Source organism: Empidonax traillii, unplaced genomic scaffold (genome assembly GCF_003031625.1).
Source record: "Empidonax traillii isolate 1590-97213 ecotype Southwest subspecies unplaced genomic scaffold, ASM303162v1 scaffold232:size1090087, whole genome shotgun sequence".
NCBI classification, from domain to species: domain Eukaryota; kingdom Metazoa; phylum Chordata; class Aves; order Passeriformes; family Tyrannidae; genus Empidonax; species Empidonax traillii.
In genome coordinates this window covers 704,884-723,558 of record NW_020955425.1, presented here as the reverse complement: position 1 = coordinate 723,558, position 18,675 = coordinate 704,884, and the positions used below count along the sequence as shown (strand labels likewise).

Here is an 18,675-nt window from a genome sequence, read left to right as displayed (position 1 = left end):
ATAGAGAAGACAGAGACAGAATATCTCAGAGGTACAGAGTGAAACAAGAGGGAAAGATCACAGTTTTGAACATGGCAAATTGTGACTGTAGACTAGGAAGTAATTCTTCACCATTACAGTGATTAAGCACTGGCACACATTTCCCTGACACTGTATTTTCAAACCTGACCAGATAAGGTTCTGAACAACTTGATTTAACTTCAAAACTTCGAGGCATGAGCAGCTTTGTGCCCGCTTTTAGAAGGCAATTTGGACTAGACAGCCTCCAGAGGCCTCTTCCAACTCCCAAAGTTTCTACAACTCTGTAAGTGACATACAAATATATATAAACCCCATAATGTTAAACCATAAACCCATAAAAACAAAACAAAGCCAAACCTGCACAGCTTTGCATATACAATGTAACACTGACATGCAGACGTGTTTCATGGAGGGAATAAAGAAATGTATAATAGGTAACACCACACAGTGATGGAAATAAGAGGGTAGGACTATTATGAAGACCAATATATATCAAACAATATCATTCAGCTTTACTGGAGCAAATGATTTAAAACACCTCAGTGAGAATCAAAAGACCCAGTCTGCAGAGGCAAAGCTGAGTCCAACATAATATTTTTGCAATGTTTATTTTGTAATTATCCCACCGACATACACTGCCAAAAGCTGTAGAGCTTGTGGTACTGCATTAATTTTTGGAGCCTAGTTAAAATACTGTGTCAGTCTGCAATACTTCATAAATGAACACACAGAAGAATAAGTACAATTGATTTTTTATCTCTATTTTATTTCACAGAAGAAATGCATTCTGGGGTGAGGAGAAAGTTCAGGGAAAGCCTGCAGTTTTTTTAGGACATTGTTCATAATTTAATCAAAATAATAAGTAAATGCCATGAAAAGTGTGCATATTCAACTAACTGAAGAGATGAGCCCCTTCCTAAATAATGGAAAGAGAATTAATGAAGCCTACCTTCAGTGAAACATGCTTCATAATCTGTTTTTTTTTTTTTTTTTTTTTTTTTTTTTTTTTTTTTTTTTTTTAATAGACAAAAAGTTTTCTGTACACTATCACCTCTGTTTTTCCTGACAGTAGGACACTCAGTTTTTTACAAAATTTGGTTACAAATACCATCAGTTCATTTTTAGTTAGGCATCAGTACAAAGAACAGAAATACCTGGAGATAGAACCAGTGAGACAGCATAAATTCAGAATCTGTGGAGACTCATTTGGTTTTCTTTCCATTAGGATTAATGTGCTAAAATCTGGAGCTGGGATGCTTGCAGAGCTGCCAACTAATACCACATATGAACCTCAGGATTGACACTTGAACTATCCTGTACTTCTTTGTAGATTTCCACTACTGGTACTTCCTGCTGTGTCAGGCGACGGAACCCAGACGTGCCGCCTTCTAGAGGCATGCCCTAGGTGGAAAGATGTTTCAAAGCCTCCTCTTCATTAAAAACCCCAATCAGCTTTTGTCAGGAGTTTGGGTGTTGGCATGGTGCCAGGATCAGACAGATATATCAGCTCAAATGAGTTTTTTATTTCATGTTCAGATCAAATCTTATCTGTATTATTAAAATATTGTGAAAAGGCTTTTTTTTTTTCCTGTTCCAAATTAATAATACTAAAATTTTTAATAGATTTGAATCAAATTTATCCTATTGTTTGACACATCTGGAAGTAGCTAGTGTTGATAAAATGTCTGTCCAATAAATATACAATGCTATTTCATAATTTATTTTTGTACTACCATGAATATGACACAAAATAATGAAGCATAAATTTAAACCTGTGGAGCCTGACTGTCCTAGGCATCACTGCTTGTATGGTGAATCGCAGGCTGATGGAAAAAGTGGCTAGTCTGACTTCACAGTCAGGGTACAAACAATAACATGGAAGGGGACTTTAGGTAAATTGGGTTCATGGTGTTCCAGAGGGGATTTGATCTAAAGGTCATGAAAGTCAGAGGAAAGACTGCATGGGCTCTGAAGAAGCATAGAGAAGGTAAACATATGCACACCATGACAAACCCTTATTAGTGCTATTTTTGGTCCCAGAAGGAGAACAGTTTACCCCAAAAATTCAGTAAGCTTACACAGTTTTAGAGGGCAGGAAAAGGCTGATAATCTTCTGTACTCTTAGAGCTTGAATAGATTTCCCTGTTTATTCACTGTGTTTAGCATGAAAGACAAAGTCTACCCTGGTACATGCTCTGATACTGTCTCACAGAGGGGAGACATGATGTCTTTTTCCCTGTGTGGAGAAAACAATCGCAAAAGGAAAAAGCCTTGAGGAGTAGCACCTCAACTCTTGAGTACGCCTCTGGCGTTTTCTGGACTGGGGGAGTACGTTTATTGGAATTCCTCTTCCTCCGCTATAAACATGTACTCAGTTTCCCCCAGGCTCTCTTCCAGAATTGTTTGTAAAAACTGTGCGCTTCCTTAAACAGGTCAGGGAAGTGGTTCCACTTCTTGTAACTATTATTTAGAGTATGTGTGCTTTTTTTTTTCCTTTGCTTTTTTTTTTTTTTTTTTTTTTTTTTTTTTTTTTTTTTTTTTTTTTTTTTTTTTTTTTTTTTTTTTTTTTTCTGCAGAGCAGCAATCCTTTTGATTAAAATTACTTAGTAATTTCTCCAAAAACGAGTTTTTATTCCACACACCACAATGCCATCATGGTAGGTCTTCAGCATCTACACCTGTACATAGGCTACATCCATTATTATACATACACATTTTTACATGGTTATTTTCTCAGTGGCTAGACCAGAGCTGCAATCAGTGATACTTCTCTGCCAAAAATGTGACTTTTCAGAACATCCATGATGAAATCTGTTTATGTGACCTAAATCCTGGAGAAGGTACTTAGCTTTTTACTTACATTTCTTTTTAAAATACCAAATTACCAGAGCAAAACAGGTTATCAAGGATGTGTATTTTAAAAACATCTTTTGAAAGCCACTAAAATTTGACTTGTTTTCCCTTTGGAGAGAGGAAATGTGTTTTACCCAGAAAGAAATATGCTTGCACTGGAAATATGAAGAATAAGTTTCTGCATTAATTGTTTTTTTTAACAGAAAAAAAACAACCCTTTAAAAAAACATGGAGCTGTCATACATTTGGGCTTAATGGTGTAGTAATATATGAAAATGCTGGGTTAGCTTTCAGTAAACTGTGTATTGCCTGAGTTAGAAGTAGCAGACATGGTTTACCCGGGTTACCCTGTCTACACAAGTGGTTTAGACAACAGCCCAGATGGCTTCCTTCCAACTGGAAATGCAGGGGGTTTTGTATGGAGGGGTTTCAAAATGTTCTTTAATGTTTCCCTTTTGGCACTTTCTGCATCTGGTCTGTCAGAGACACAGTGGAGCTTCCTCTTCCCTGGCGAAGGAGTGAAGCTTCTTCAAAAAAATTCTATAAATACACTGGCAGCAAAAGGAGGGCTCAGGAGAGTTTCTATCTTTTGCTGGATGCAGAGAGTAACAAAGTGTCAGGGTATGAGGAAAAGACTGAGGTACTTAATGCCTTCTTTGCCTTAGTCTTTAATACCAAAACCAGTTTCCCCTAGGACATCCAGCTACCAGAGCTGGAAGTTAGAGACAGGGAGCAGAATGAAGCCCCCATAATCCAGGAGGAAAGAGTTAGTGACCTGCTGTTCCAATCAGACACCTATGATGTGCCTAGATAGGATGCACCTGAGAGTAATGAGGGAAGTGGCAAAAGAGTTTGTCAAACCACCTTCAATCATTTACCAGCAGTCCTGGTTAAATGGAGAAGTCTCAGCTGCCTGTAAATTAGCAAAAATAATGCCCATCTACAAGGGTTGGAAGGATGATCTGGGGAACTACAGGCCTATCAGCCTGACTTTGGTACACAGGAAGGTCATGGAGCAGATCATCCTGAGGGCCATCAAATGGCACATACAGGACAACCAGGGTATCAGGCCCCCAGGATTTATAAAAAGTAGGTCCTGCTTGACCAACCTGATCACCTTCTATGACGAAGTGACCCACTTAGGAGATGAGCTGTGGATGTTGTCAATCTAGACTTTGGTAAAGTGTTTCACACCATCTGCCATAGCATTTGCCTGAAGTAATTGGCTGCTTGTGGACAGATGTACTCTTTGCTAGGTGAAAAACGTGTCTGGATGGCCAAGGCCAGAGAGTGGTGGTGAATGGAACTAAACCCATTTGGTGGCTAGTGACTAGTGGTGTTACCTAGGACTCAGTACTGGGGCCAGTCCTTTTTCACATCTTTATCAATGCTCTAGATGAGGGGATTGAGTGTATCCTCACTCAGTTCACAGAAGACATCAAGTTGGGCAGGAGTGTGGATCTGCTGGAGGGTAGGAAGGCTCTACAGAGAGATCTTGACAGATTTGGGTCAGTGGGCTGAGGACAATGGTATGAGGCTCAATAACATGAACCAGGTGCTGGGTCCTGCACTTGGGTCACAACAGCTCCAGGCAGAGCTCCAAACTGGGGAAAGAGTGCCTTGAGAGCTGCTTGGTGGAAAGGGACTGGGTGTTGCTGATTTGCAGCCAACTGGATATGAGCCAGCAGTGTGACCAAGTGGCCAAGAAGGACAATGGCATCGTGGCCTGTATCAGCAATAGTGTGCCCAGCAGGACCAGGGCAGCAATTGTTCCACTTTGCTCAGCACTGGTGAGGCCTCACCTCAAATCCTGTGTTCAGTTTTGGGACACTCACTACAAGGAAAGACACTGAGGTGCTTGAGCAAGTCCAGAGAAGGGCAATGGAGCTGGGGCAGAATCTGGAGCAAAATCTTATGAGGAACAACTGATGGAACTGCGGCTGTTTAGCCTGGAGAAAAGGGAGGCTCAGGGGAGACCTCGCTGCTCTCTACAACTACCTGAAAGAAGGTTGTAATGAGGTGGGGGTCAGTTTCTTCTGCCATGTCTCAAGTGCAAGGATGAGCAGAGACTAACCTCCCCCACCAGGAGAGTTTCAGATTAGATATTAGAAAAAAAATTATTCACTGCAGGAGTGGTTAGGCCTTGGAATAAGTTGTCCAGGGAGGTGGTGGAGTCAGTTTGTGGAAGCATTCAAGAGGCAGCTGGATGTGGCACATGGGGATATGGTTTAGAGGTGATTATGGTAGTGCTAGGTTGACACTTGGACTAGACAGTCTTGAAGGTCTCTTCCAACCTTGATTCTGTGATTCTCCCCCTCCTCACCACTGCCAGGTCTCAGAGGTTAGAGAGAACAGCGTGTTTCCTCACAGGAAACTTCTTGCCTGACTCTACTTGAGATGTACTGCTGGGACCCACTGTGCTTAGAGCTGCCTTTGGAACCTGTGAGAGGGAAATAAGACCCCTTTCTTCTCCCATCTTTCTTGAGTTAAAGGAATTTCTCAGAAAGTTAAAGCAGTTTGGTATCACAAATTAATCTTCATTTTCTGCCAAATTAAAATGGAATATTAATGTATTTTCTGGCATTTCTTTCACCCCCAAAGGGTCAGTCACAGCAAATATCCACCTGGCAGTGCTGTGGAAAACCCTCTGTGCTGATCATCTCCTCTAGTACAAGAGTAAAGGCAGGCTCAGACTGCTTTACTGTACCTACTTTGGGAATACCCATCTCAGAGGGTTCTGAGTATTTTCTTCAAATATTTAACACATTCTGCTGCATCACCTTCTCCTCAGTGAGGAACCTTCCATATGCTCAAAGTGGACCCACTGCTGCCATTCCCAAGTAGAACACATTTGCCCTGGAAGGTATAAGATAGAGAAACCTCAGATATAAAATTCTTCTTCGTTAACTGGTGAAGCTGGGCAAGCATGATTGTCCAGAGAACATGGAGCTGCTCTCAAGGACTGTTTGTGATGCTTGCTGGGAGATGCTGATGTGAAAGAGCTGGAAGACCATTCAGAAAGAGAATGCAACGAATCATCAACTGACTCAAAAGTATTGCACACGGCTGACACAGGCCTTCTACTGGTGGCTGCCTGTTTAGCCTCACTGACAGTTTGTTTCTGTGGGGGAAGAGAGTCTGCCAACTCATTGCAAAATCCATTAAGGGCAGAGTATGCAGAAACCACAGACAGGTCTGAGAAGGACAGCTTCATCCCTGTATCCACATCAGTCTCTTGGGCACCTTCCAAGTCATCAATGTTGAGCTTGTGGCTGCATTTCCATGTTTTTAACCTGGTTGCAGTTGACCCAGTATTTAAAAAATGAAATGGTTCGCTGAAGTGAAATGTCTCTGATGCTGAAGAGGAGTTCACTGTGGGCAAGCAGAACAGAGACTTGCTTCGTTGAAATGACCATGAAATGCTGGAGGCACTGCTGGATCCGTGCGTGAAGTCTCCCCCATCACTGTGTCTCAAGTCCTGCTGGGAGAAACCAAGGTAATGACCAAGGCCATTCTTGTGATGTACCTTTTTTTGACCCATTTCTTGTGGTTGTTCAGAGACAGTTCGGTGGCTCTGAGGAAGAAAGGCTGGCAGAGTGGTGAAGTGGGAATCTGTTGACAGAGATGGATACGGTTGCTTGTTCTGCTTTGCAGACTTCCTACACCAATTGTGTGCTTGCTGCAGCCGGGAGAGGGAGAAAAGAAAATCACATTAATACAGAATTGGCAGTTTTACAACCATAAAGTCTCCATCGCTGAGTTGTTACTGCAAATAATTACGAAGCAGACTTCAGTCAGTATGCTTGCAGCAAATGTCTCACTTCAGTAACAAAGAGAAACCACCCTGCCAAAATCCCAAATATTTACATAAGGAGCCTCAAAGACAACAAAAATAAACGGTAGAGAAGCCCTGCCTTGGGGGCTGAATTACACTAGCTTTAAATTTTCGCTTCCTATTGACTTGTTCAGATTCATTCATATACTCTCTTCAACATTACTGCCTTAGTGGACAGCCTAAGAACAAAAATGAATAAATGGAAGATGTATGTTACCAAAATGATATTTTTTCATTTCTTCCTTACTGTATTTTTTTTTGTTTGTTTTGCTTTGTTTTTGTTTTGTTTTGTTTTCCCCCCTGAAACATCAGAAAGCCTTCAGCAAGCAAGCTCATTCTCGGCCTTCCCAATGGAAATTTACTACTTCTTTCAACTCTTTCACATTTTCTCTTTCACATCTGGTTAGCTGAGCAGTGTGCCCTAGAACACATTTGCTCTGTTAACTAGCTCATAGTGACATTATGCACAGACATATAATTTGCCTGTAGGCACGTACACTGAAGACTGAAACTGATGGTTATGATCTGAATCTAGACCTGAATCTCAGTCCTAGGGCAGGATTCAGTTGTCTGCCTCAGATGTCAGATACTCAAGCATTTAAACAGGGAAAGCATCTGTGACAAATGGAGAGCCAATATCCTTCTCAAGAAGTGGCTGGATGCCAGGTGGCTTCCCTATGGGATTAGACACTGATGTGTGGGTAACTGCACTGTGTTCGAGCAATCAGAAGGTTTTTCATCATCCCATTTATTTCAGTGAGGCTTTTAGAAGTTCGCCTTTCAAAAAGTTTAATTTAAATTCTTGTTACTGGAATTTCTCGCATAATAAAAAATGCTTGATCTCTCTCACAAAAGGGACAGAAACTAATGGGAAAAAGAAATATCTTCTTGAAGATAAACAATAATCTCAGCTATGGGACTTATCAGTAGGAAACAACAGAGGAGAAAGAAAGAACTGGGATTCCTGATTAGTGCTGTTAAAGTGACAAGGCTACGACAATGATATGGGGCAGTTTCAAGTAAGTTAAAAAAACATCTTAACACATTATGGACAACACTGCGAAGGCCTCACCCAGAATGATGCACATCACTAAATCATGCCTATGTGAAAAAGAATAAATTTGAACTGATAAAAATGGAGCCACAGGAAAAAAAAAAAAAAAGATGAACAATCTATTAAAAAACTGAACCACAAACTAATAAAAGGTTTCTAAGAACAACAGCAGGACTAGTCTTATGGGGCAAGTAGTGGATAAAGACAGAGCTTATTCATTTTAGCAAAGAGATTATATGACATGACAGAAAGGGCTAAGACCTGGCAACAAAGGAGGTCTTTTGTATCCTCTGTCTCTAAAAGAACTCCATACATCACTGCTTTTAACATCTTGCCAGTGCACATCACATTGTCTTAGTGACCTAGATCTGTCATAACCATCTTCTGTTTTTTATTGAAGTGATTTTAGAGGCAAAAAAGGATTTTCACATCTGCAAAAAATGGTTTGCTCATTCATGATCAGTTAGCTAGAGATTTATAGGACAGCCAAGCCACAGAAGTTCACTTAAATGTTGTAAGTTAATATATATACACATATATATATATCTGTATATATCATAACCTATTTCTGTGTAATATAGTAAACTGTTTTCCTTAATGCCATAAAGAATTAAGTTAATTAATGGAGAAATTAAGAAACTGAGTACATATGACCCCAACAGAATGACTCAATTTTCAGTAAAACATTAGCCAGAAACCACTTTAGACCTCTACACACATTATTTATGCAATGCATAAACTAATTTGCTTAAAAATTACTCAGCAAGATAAAAGACTTGTGCCCATGAAAAAACTACCAGTTCCTTATTAAATGAAGACATTTTTTGGATAACCCAAAAATAAGATTATGATGTGCTGAAAGTACTCAACCAGATCACTTCACCCTTTCGATGGGTTTCTCTAAGAAAACGCTTCTCATTATATTTTGTTTGCATTAACCAAAGGTACAATATTTTATTCTCTGCAGTAGCTCTGTTATCAGATACGTTATATGAACTCAACCACTATGCTTGGTGAATCAATAGAAGCACCTCAAGAACACTTCTACCTCGAAGAGAGAAAATCATGGATTGCCCCACCATGGCTTGTTTTTATGTTATTCTTGTGTTTTTGTAGACTTAGTTGATAATTTGGTAGATCAAGCATCCAGAGAAATCAAGGATTCAAGCAAGTCTTATTTTCCTGTTTGTGAAAAGGTAAGGATGGGACCATTGGCAACAACTTGGACAAAACTGCACCTAAAAACATACAGCTTTTGGGAACAGATCTGTGCTTGCACAGTGGAGTTCTGTAAGTACAAAAGCCTTGCCTTTACCTTGCACAGATCATACCACCTGTCCACATGTATATATGTGCATATATATATATATATATATATATACACACACACATATGTATATACACACACATATATATATATATATATACACACACACATATGTATATACACACATGAATATATCTGTATATATGGATATGTCCTTCACAGGCATCCTGACTAGGATTTAGTTGTCTACTTAATATAGCAAATGGAGTCTGGAGAGTAATTCAGCTTTCCCTGAAGAAATTCCTGTGTCTGTTTAGCTGAATGGCTTTCTACATCCTTGGGCTGCACTGAGTACATACTCACCAACTACGGTGAGAACACAGATTGGAGCTGACAAAAAAAAAAATACCTGAGGGTAGACATCAGTTTTAGGTGTCTATGATTTGGAGCTGAACCAAATCCTGCAGAGATGGCTCCCATGTGTTTATTTTGCTTTGGTGTATAGAGGAGGCATTTTGCACACTAATAAAAATCTCATGTATTTAGATGACGGTAATAATTTCTTATTTATTGACACAACTTCTGACATCTGTTCCAAAGGAAAAACAATTTAATTTGGTCTCTCAGGTCACCACTGTTAAGAGATAGTTGGTCCAATTTAGTTGTGTAATTGTACGTATCTGCTGTATCCTGCCTGGCTCACAAGCACACACACAGGCCACTCCATATCAGGGATTTCAGTGCCTGGGAATCTTCCTGGGCATGTGGAACTTATTAATACAGGGAAAATCTTCAGCATTTTGGGAATAAAGCACAGACATAAGAACAGCTGCTTTGCACTCTTTATATTATTTCAAAACCCTCTAGTTTAAATCAGCTTGTGTTAGTTCTGGATTGTAGATATGCAACACGATGACCACAGGTGCAACCAAATTTTCTGGACTTAAAAGGATGCTCACTTGAGGCATCACTAAAGAGGATGAACCTGAGGGCAATACCAGCAGAAATGGATGAGGTGAGAAGAAATACCCCTGCTAAAAACCCTGCTCTCATATGGTAACTCTCTATCCAAAATGCAAATAAAAAGTAAAAACATAAAGGAAAGGAGAAATGAACTTCTAAGTGGAAGTACTTGGAAGGGGCAACCTGCCCCAAACAGCCAAATAACTTTAAGTATCTGGACTAAAAGTAACAACAATTTACTTTAGGTAAGATACCAGTTTTAGGGTTTTGTTATTTTGAACTTTTTTTCTCTAGCTCTTTTAATGTTGCTGTGGTCAGACAGAGGTATTTCATTTTATATAAGGTATTTGCTGTTAATCCTGATACTGAGTCACAGCTTCTAGTCAAGCCTGGTTGGCCTGGTAGGAGGTAACGGTGGATCAGTGAGGAGAAGGGGGCAAGTACAGACTGCCTTAGGATGGCTGCCTGCAGGGCAGGTCAAGCGACATCACTAACACAGCTTATTTCCGAACAGCTCTGTTTATAAGAGGAATTGCTTATCTCAATAATTTTTTAAATTTCAATTATTTTTATTTAAATAATTTCAGATTTTGAAGATCTATTTTCCAATGCTGGTCTTCATTACACGGGCAAAAAAAGGAAATAATAGGGAGATGTTATTTTGATACTTTCATCTTAGACCAATATAACTGAAGACTTTCCTGGCTACGAGAGTACCAGACTGCACAACTGTACAACAGGTAGTGCGTCAGAAGCTCCATCTCACGAAATACTAGTGACTAAAGATTACAGGCTAATCCTATATTGTAGAGAACTGGATTATGTGGACTAATAAGACTTTTCTATATCTACATTCTCTAACTTGTCAGAGATCACAGAGAGGATTCAGTGATTTAGCCAGGATTAAAACTCAGGCAAAATTAGCTCCTACTCCTATGCCAAGGCCACTGACTGTGCTCTCTTGTGCCACCCTGGCATGGCACATGGAGTGTTGCATGCAGCCTGTGCATTCATGTGATCTCTTCTCTTTAGATTTTTGAGGAGGCTTCTCCTACTTCCTTAAGCCTGCCATTGGCTTTGGAAACAGTTGCATCTTCTTTAATTTTCTGAATTTTTTTTTTTCAAGTCTTCAGCCTTCTCATGGCTTGCTCTCAGCACTGCCTGTTACCTCCCTGCAGCCTGGCAGAGCCCTGCCTGGTACAGCCATGCTGCCTGCAACAGGCACAAGCACCACAGAGATGCCAGAGACGGGGTGAGTCATCTGAAAGGACAAAGAGATGATCCAGAGTGACACACTGATTTTGACTGAAATCCCAAATACAGGGATATAGGTTTGTCAGACCTTATCACAGAGATGTGCGACAAACCCGGCCATTGACCGAACAGATTAGCTCTCTAACAGAACAGATTTTTTCATCTGGCGCTAATCTGGTGCTCATTTATAATCTCTGCACAAATCTTTGTGAAGCCTGGAGGGATTTAGAGTCTTTGTGTTTTACAATGGGCTGCAGAAGAATTTCATGATGAATATCCGGGAACACCATAAACAACTTGTGGCGAAGCTTGCAGAAATGCACTTTCGCCTTGGGCTGCCTGGACCTAAGAGAAAAAAATCCATGAGTGTTCCTGCAGCCTATTTTCAGTTATCTGCTTTTTAAGAAAGCAGATAGAGATTTCCTTAAGTATTATCTGTATTAAGAACTGCCAGCAAGGCTTTGCTGAGGTCAGGACCCAGCCAGCACAGCAATGACATCACCATTTGAGCCCAGATTTTGCCTGCTTTGCTCAACAGGAGTGTGACAGTGTTCATTTAATTGTATTAAAATCGGTGGGATTGATCCAGGAAAAAATCAACACAAGAAAAAATGGCAGAGGTTAGTCCTCTGTATCACCATAATGCATCTTACTTGAAAGTAAGACTTGGAAAAATGTATTCAGAAGCGCAGAATATCAAAAGGCAAAATGCACAAATTTGATTTAAAATTGAATGTACTTGAAAAGTAGTTTAGTGTTTACAAAACTAGAAAAGGTGGGTGCTTTGTAACACAAAATATATTCACTCTCAAGAGTTTTTGCTGGGTGTATAGAATCATAAGAAATCCTAGTATGCCATGAAACATAACTGCACTAACAGAAAAAATAAAGTTGAAGAAAAAAACAACTAAAAAATCTCCTCCTATTTGAGTTACTCACTGATTCACTATACTTCCCCCCAAAAAACCCAGTCATTAGTGCTAAGGAGAACCAAACACCTATGACACAAAAAGGAAAGGAAAAATAAAGATTTTTAACAACAGGACACTAGTTTTAAACTTACAGACTAATTAGATCAGCTTAAGGCACCTCCCTTGACTGAGTAAATTTTTTCTCCAAAAGTCTGTCCTTTTCACTGGTTTCTAAAGAAACTAAAGGAAATTCTTGTAAAGATGCTCCGGGTACAGCCTTGCTTGTCATAATTGTCATAGAATGGTTTGGGTTGGAAAATACCTTAAACATTGTTCCAACCCTCCACACCATGGGCAGAGACACCTTCCACTAGACCTGGCACTTCAAAGCCCCATCCAAACTGGCCTTGAACGCTTCCAGGATTCGGGCATCCACAACTTCTCTGGGCAACCTGCTCCAGTGGATGCTTTTCTTATCTTTCTTCCTCTTCGTGTTCAGCTCGGCTCTATCTGCACTATTAATTCAAGCAAGCTAGAAGCTCTTTTCTCACCTCCAGTTCCCTTCCTACAGACAAAACTGTTCTCTGCAAAATGTCCCTTTCTTTGCCTGTTTTTGTCTTTTTGCCTCCTCTGATTCTGGTTTAGATGGTCTTCTTTCTCTTTTCTATTTGTACTTAACTGTAGTGACTCTAGGCTATAGTAGTGAGTGTTTTCTTTCCTTTATCTCCCAGAATCTGCTCTTGGTAATGCTTTGAGTGACAGGGATGACATGATTTAACTGCACTTAAGACTACAGGCATACACTGTATCATTCAGCCTGACTTTTTGTAAATCATTTCACAAATAATGAAGCCATTTCTTTACGGAGCCTGCTGACACTTCAGGCAGACAAAAGCATTTCGGTTTTCAGGATACTAAATAGCTGTGTGCTTCCACCAGGGGCACCACAGAGGTGCCACAAAGCCCAAGGCACATACCTAAAATGGTAGCAGATTGACTAATGTTCTTAGAATAGTTACATGTTTTATCAAGGTCATATGAGTGCTGGATGACCATCAAGGCACCCAAACTGGAAACTAGGGGAAAGAGAAGGAACACTCCTTTGTGTTAGAGAGGAAAGACAGAGCCAGGTGAGGTCTGGAAGGGTCTGGTTGGTCAGCTGAAGTAAATGCAACCATGACCGCACTGATCTGAGTCCTAAACCTCAATGTAAAAATAAGTGGACCCTGAGCCTAAAAGATTTGCCTCTCCTTAGCAAAGATAAGTTTGAGGAGCAAACCACTCCTTATGCTGCAGAGGAGAGTAAAATGTTTCTTTTAGTCTCAGTTGGGGCTGATCTGACTATTTTATCTGAGATAGGACTACCACAGACTGGCAATAAACCATATATTTCTTTGATTTTTACTTGGGTTGTTTTCGGTGCTGAGGAGGATTGAGGGGGGTAGATTTCAGCAAGAAACTGGTTATTACATGGTGAACCAGATGCCTCAAAATACATATGTTGTACATGCTGGTATCTCCTAGGGTACCTGTCTGGCATTCCAGGAAGGCACAGCCTCCCAGTAGGTCCTGAGTCTAATCTGTCTAGACATCTTTTCTGGGTGTCTCAGGTACCCTTTGGCACATAAAACAGCAGTAGGTCTTATGCTTAAGTGCTGAGCCACTGCCTAGATGAAATACTCATTTGGTGATGCCCACCTTCCTTCTGAATATGCCTGCATGTTCCACCTCACACAGAGCAGCTAGGAAATTCTGCCAAGATATTATTTTACTTTTCCTACCCTACTGAAAGTTATTCTCATGATTTAAAGAAGCCATCTGTGCACTTTATTCTCTCTGCTCACTACCCCTGCTTCCCAAACGTGCACGGCTAAGCCAGTCCAACCACTTATGAAGCTTTCCTGCTTCCCACATTGCACTGCCAGGAGTAACAAGTTGCTTAGAACTTCAGCTTTCTCTGTGTGGATTATGCCCACAGGCAGCCAGGAATCTGGACAAGACCTGCAAATCTGGCACTATATTCAGTATACCAGTATATGGTATATTCTTAGCTACGCTATTTACATATTCTTCCCACTGCTCTGACAGGAGCTCCTGAGAGCTCCTGCTTCTGGGCTTAGCACTGGTGCAGCAGTGTGGGTGTCTTCCCACAGTATGCAATCATGCTCTTAAGCCTTGCTCCTGCCACAGCCAACTGAAGCTTACTCTTTGCGCCTCAGCTGGTATATAGCTGCACCCTTAGAGCTAATTTGCCAGTGTGGAAAAGCTACTATGACAAAATAATTCTGAAGGGCTTCCTTGCAAATGAAGGAATAGTTTCTGTGGCATTAAGCAGATTTATCTTACCCATGAATAACTTTGTTTTCTCTTGCACTGACTTTATCTAAGCCCCATGATAACTGCATTTGCAAAATGGATTAAGAACATGGATCAGTCTGGCTGGAAAGTATTCAAGTCCCTGTGAGGATACCAAGAAACACACGGAGGTTACATCTTGTTAGCTTGATCATGGAGGTATATTCAAACTTCAAACTTTAAACACTAGCTGCAATTTAATAGGGATGCAAATCTACCATTTTTGGTATAATTGTAATTTTAATCTGTAAAGAGGTACAGTATTCTGATAATTATGAAGCACCAACAGATGTGCAGACTGAAAAATACTGGGAAGTCATTGTTTGAGTTATATAACTGGAAAGAAGAGAAAGTAATCCTCAACGCTGTGGCATGGATAATATAAATAATAGCAACTCCCTGTGAGAAGTCAAAGGTAGATACTATAATTTCTTTGGACTTAGAACAAATTAAAAGAATATAAGGAGTTCATGGATCACAAAACCTGTGTATTCGACAACCCGTGCTCCATCATTTCCTTCTCCCTAACCAACCATCCTGCCTTGAATTAACCTGCTTGAATCTGCTGGGTGGCTATTACGTAGTTAACCATCAATCTGTACAGCTTCCAACTAAAATCTATTTATTGACAGCTTTTTTGTTACTGTGTCAGAACAACCATTTAGTGAAACAGCCTTTTCCTGTTCCTGCTGTTTACCTTCTTGTCTATTTTCCAAGCACAGTCAGAGCTTCCTTTAGAATTACTTTGGCTAGGCTCAGATGACCCTACTCTTCCAGTTTCCCTTTGTAAGACAGTCTCACCATTCTTTTGCACTGAGGGAGAGCCATTTCCCTGAACCTGCACCTTTCAGAAGTCACCTTTCTGGAGTCCAGAGTTGAAGACAGGGGAAGCCTTTGGGACCCAGTGCATTGGCACAAACACTTCGCACATTTCTTAGGGGATAGTAACACCACTACACACTAGAGACTGCACGTTCTTTTCTTTCCATAGTCATGTTGCACTTGTGGCTTGTAGGTACCTGAGTACAAATAGGACATTTTTCCTTTGATTTAGTTGTAGAGCTCCACTTCTGATGGCACAGACTTGCTTAAAACCTGTATACTAGGACCTAGTTTTCATGATTTCACAATTATTTAAGTTAAATCCAAAGTCTCTGTTTTCCTTGCACTTTGCATATATTAAAGTTCTTTCACTTCACCACTCTTCCAATGTGATAAATTCCATTTCTGTAACTTCACTATCATTTGCCATATTGCCCTTCTGTTCAGAATCATCATCCTCACCAAAAACAGAAAAGAAAATTAATTGCACTAGAAGGCCACACTTTTGCTCTTTTGATACAAATGGCTAAAATTTTATTTTGACTTTCTTTGCAGGTCTGCTGCTCAGCAAGTCTTGCTTTACCTCTGTACTGCCTGGCATCTGTTACTTCTGAAATTTGGTTTTAAATCAAAAGCCTTATTTAGAAGCCCTATTTTTTTTTTTACCCTTCCCTTCAATTTACTTGAAACCAGTGCAAGATCCCATAAAGTTGTATCACATAGCAGAAACCTCCTGAAAAAGAACAGGGAAAAGGGGATATACGTGAGTGTGGTTGCTGTGTATAATTTTCACGATGACTCTTGTCAGCCTCGGTTTACAAGTTATCTCAGACATGGATATGCCTACAGTACAATCAGGAACTCTAAAAACTGGTGACTCTTTTGCCAGATGGGCAAGAGGAGGCTGCCCTCCTCAGCCCTATGTGTGTTATTCAGTTCTGGTATGGGGTTTCTCTGAGGGTGGCATCTGCAAAGCAGCATTGAAAGGTTTCACTACCACTTGGATGTGACTCACCAGAACACAGATGCCCTGGATTATCAGTCCCAGGAGCTACAAATCCTGAGGCACTGTGCTACAGTGGGGTGTGCACACCTCTCTGCATGCTGGGAGGTCTGTATAGTGGAAGGATGGAATCCCCAACACTTCTTCCACAGAAACAAGGTCAGACAACCGGACAAGCCACATGAATGAAATTCACTCAAAAATTCACCCTTTGAAATCTGAACAACAGTCTTTTAAAGTTGAGGGTCTGTGCTCCTCGATACAAATATAAGCAGCAATAAATACCTCTGAAGTGCAAGAATGCATATTAACCTGGCTCTGGATTGCCAGATACCCCCTCTGCAGGACAGGCAGCTATTAAAAGCTTGATACTTGTTATCCTTTTATCTCCCTTGGATGTAGTGAAGCAGAGCACGCTGATATATTGCCCAGATATGGTGCCTACAGATGTCCTAACAAATAAACTCTCCTTCAGGATTTGGTTACGAGCACTTGAGATTAGTTCAAAAGGAGAGTCTGTGGGAAAGTCTTTCTTAGGCTGCTCTTCAGGGTGCATTTCTTTTCTTTCATCACCTCCCTCTTCATCCTGATAATCACTGTGCAAAAGAGAGATGCAGTATGTCACCCAGTGATGCTAGAATATAATGAGTACCATCAGGAATTCTGCTTGTCTTCCATAAAAATCTCGTAACTGAGGGCTATTTCAAAACTCCCTGTCAGTTCTGTGCCCATATTTCTTAAAAAACAACACTTAACAGCCATCATTTCTCCAGTCGGGCTCATAGTTCCTTCTCTCCACATTTTTCAAACAGCTACCTCATCTCACATCACTCTTAGCATAAACTGAGGTTGACTGATATCTGGATAATATCAGTCGCTCTTTTCTGATTAGTTACACACACAGAAAGGAGTTTCAGATTTTGTTTAGCAGTACTGTCCTGGCTCTGTCTCCTAGGATAGAGGAGAAAAAAAAAAAAAAAAGGCAATGGTTCTATCTTTGCAGGTTAAGCTTTCCTGCACAAAACCAAGAAATGTGCTTCTGTTTCCCTTTGTACTGAACTTACCTGCAAAAGGATCTTATTTCCATCGTGGTCTTCTGTCTGCCACCTGCCTTCACTGATGGGGCTGCATGGGTTGGGTAAGAGAGGCACAAGCTGCCCCACATCTTTTACTCTGAACTCCAGCACTGCTGACTCTGTCGTCATTGGCACCTGGCCCTTTGGAAGTTTCTTTAGAGAAAACTGAATGTCTATTTCCATGTTAGAATAGATAGGAAAAACACAAAAGTCTGCTTTTTTCTGACATACCGGTCTTTTCAATATTAACTCATACAGTTTCAAAATGTCCCCAAAGTTTTCATTCCTGCAGTATATGGTGAAGCGGATCATTTCTTTCCCGTAGTGCACTGGGCGAATGGCCCACAGAGGAGTCTCTGGAGCCAAAGTGTAAAAGTCTTGGCTGCATGGCATGTAAGGGAGGAATTTCCCATGCATTAGCTCTGTGTGGTGGTAATGCCAAGGTGGCCGCTGAAAGGTTTCATGGAGCTGCAAGATTGGTTCTTCTCCATACTCCTCCTGCAGAAACAGAATGACGGCAAGGGCTGGCTGAGAAACAACAGCCTTAACTGGCTTCCTGCGCTTCTTGGGCACTCGTCTTTCTGAGACTCGGAACAGCTGGAGGTCTGGATGGATCCAGGCTAGAAGCTTATCAATGGCTTGCTGAAGAGTCTTGGATTCACCTGGGTCTGTGATAATATGTACACTAACAAGGAATGGGTCTTGTATGCCTTCCACAGAAAGTTCACCTGAAAAATATATTAAAAAATCCTTTAGGATTTGTAACCAAGTTGTCAACATTTAGGTGATCCTTAAAGAAGACACTGTCCACTCAGTCACAGTACCCTTTTTTTTTTCATCTCTCTCAAGCTCACCTGTGTTAAACAAACAAAAAAAAATGTACAGAAAACAATCAGAAGGCAGAGAAACTTCATCAAGCCTATCATAAGTTACTGTTTCTGCTGAAGTAGCATCCAAAAGACATTACTCAGTGTGCATTTCAGTGTTAGAAAAGAGCTGCTCCATGTAGCTGAGGTAGGAAAGAAAAACATACTCATGTAAAGTGGGGCTGAAAGGGAGATGAGTGATGTGCAGAATAATCATGATAGACAATGTTCATTCCACCTTATTTTAATTTGTGCCAGCTGGGTTTGGCCATGGAAATCACACCACTGAACTCCACTCTATCACCCTGATGTTGGAATTTTCTTAACGCTCAGTTAAGAATGTTTTGTGTCCCAGAGGAAATTGTTCTAAGAAGTACGGTGAAGTTTGTAGGGAG

The 18,675-nt window shown here is 40.6% G+C and overlaps 1 protein-coding gene across 5 annotated transcripts in view; it reads right to left on the bottom strand.

Annotated features, from left to right (window-relative positions):
* Positions 1-1,043: 1,043 nt before the first annotated feature.
* Positions 1,044-18,675, bottom strand: part of FAM124A (family with sequence similarity 124 member A) — a 43,744-nt gene continuing 26,112 nt past the window's right edge. The window contains exons 3-5 of one of the 5 annotated variants that reach the window (XM_027888141.1): positions 17,403-18,142; positions 6,401-6,553; positions 1,044-1,422 (exon numbers count right to left, since the gene is read on the bottom strand). In XM_027888141.1, coding sequence (XP_027743942.1) covers positions 1,294-1,422; positions 6,401-6,553; positions 17,403-18,142 — 1,022 coding nt within the window. In that variant the 3' untranslated portion in view covers positions 1,044-1,293. Of the gene's footprint in view, positions 1,423-2,892; positions 6,554-15,357; positions 15,533-17,402; positions 18,143-18,675 lie in introns of those variants that run through there. The other 4 variants (XR_003571694.1, XM_027888142.1, XR_003571696.1 and 1 more) reach the window with 4 other exon arrangements.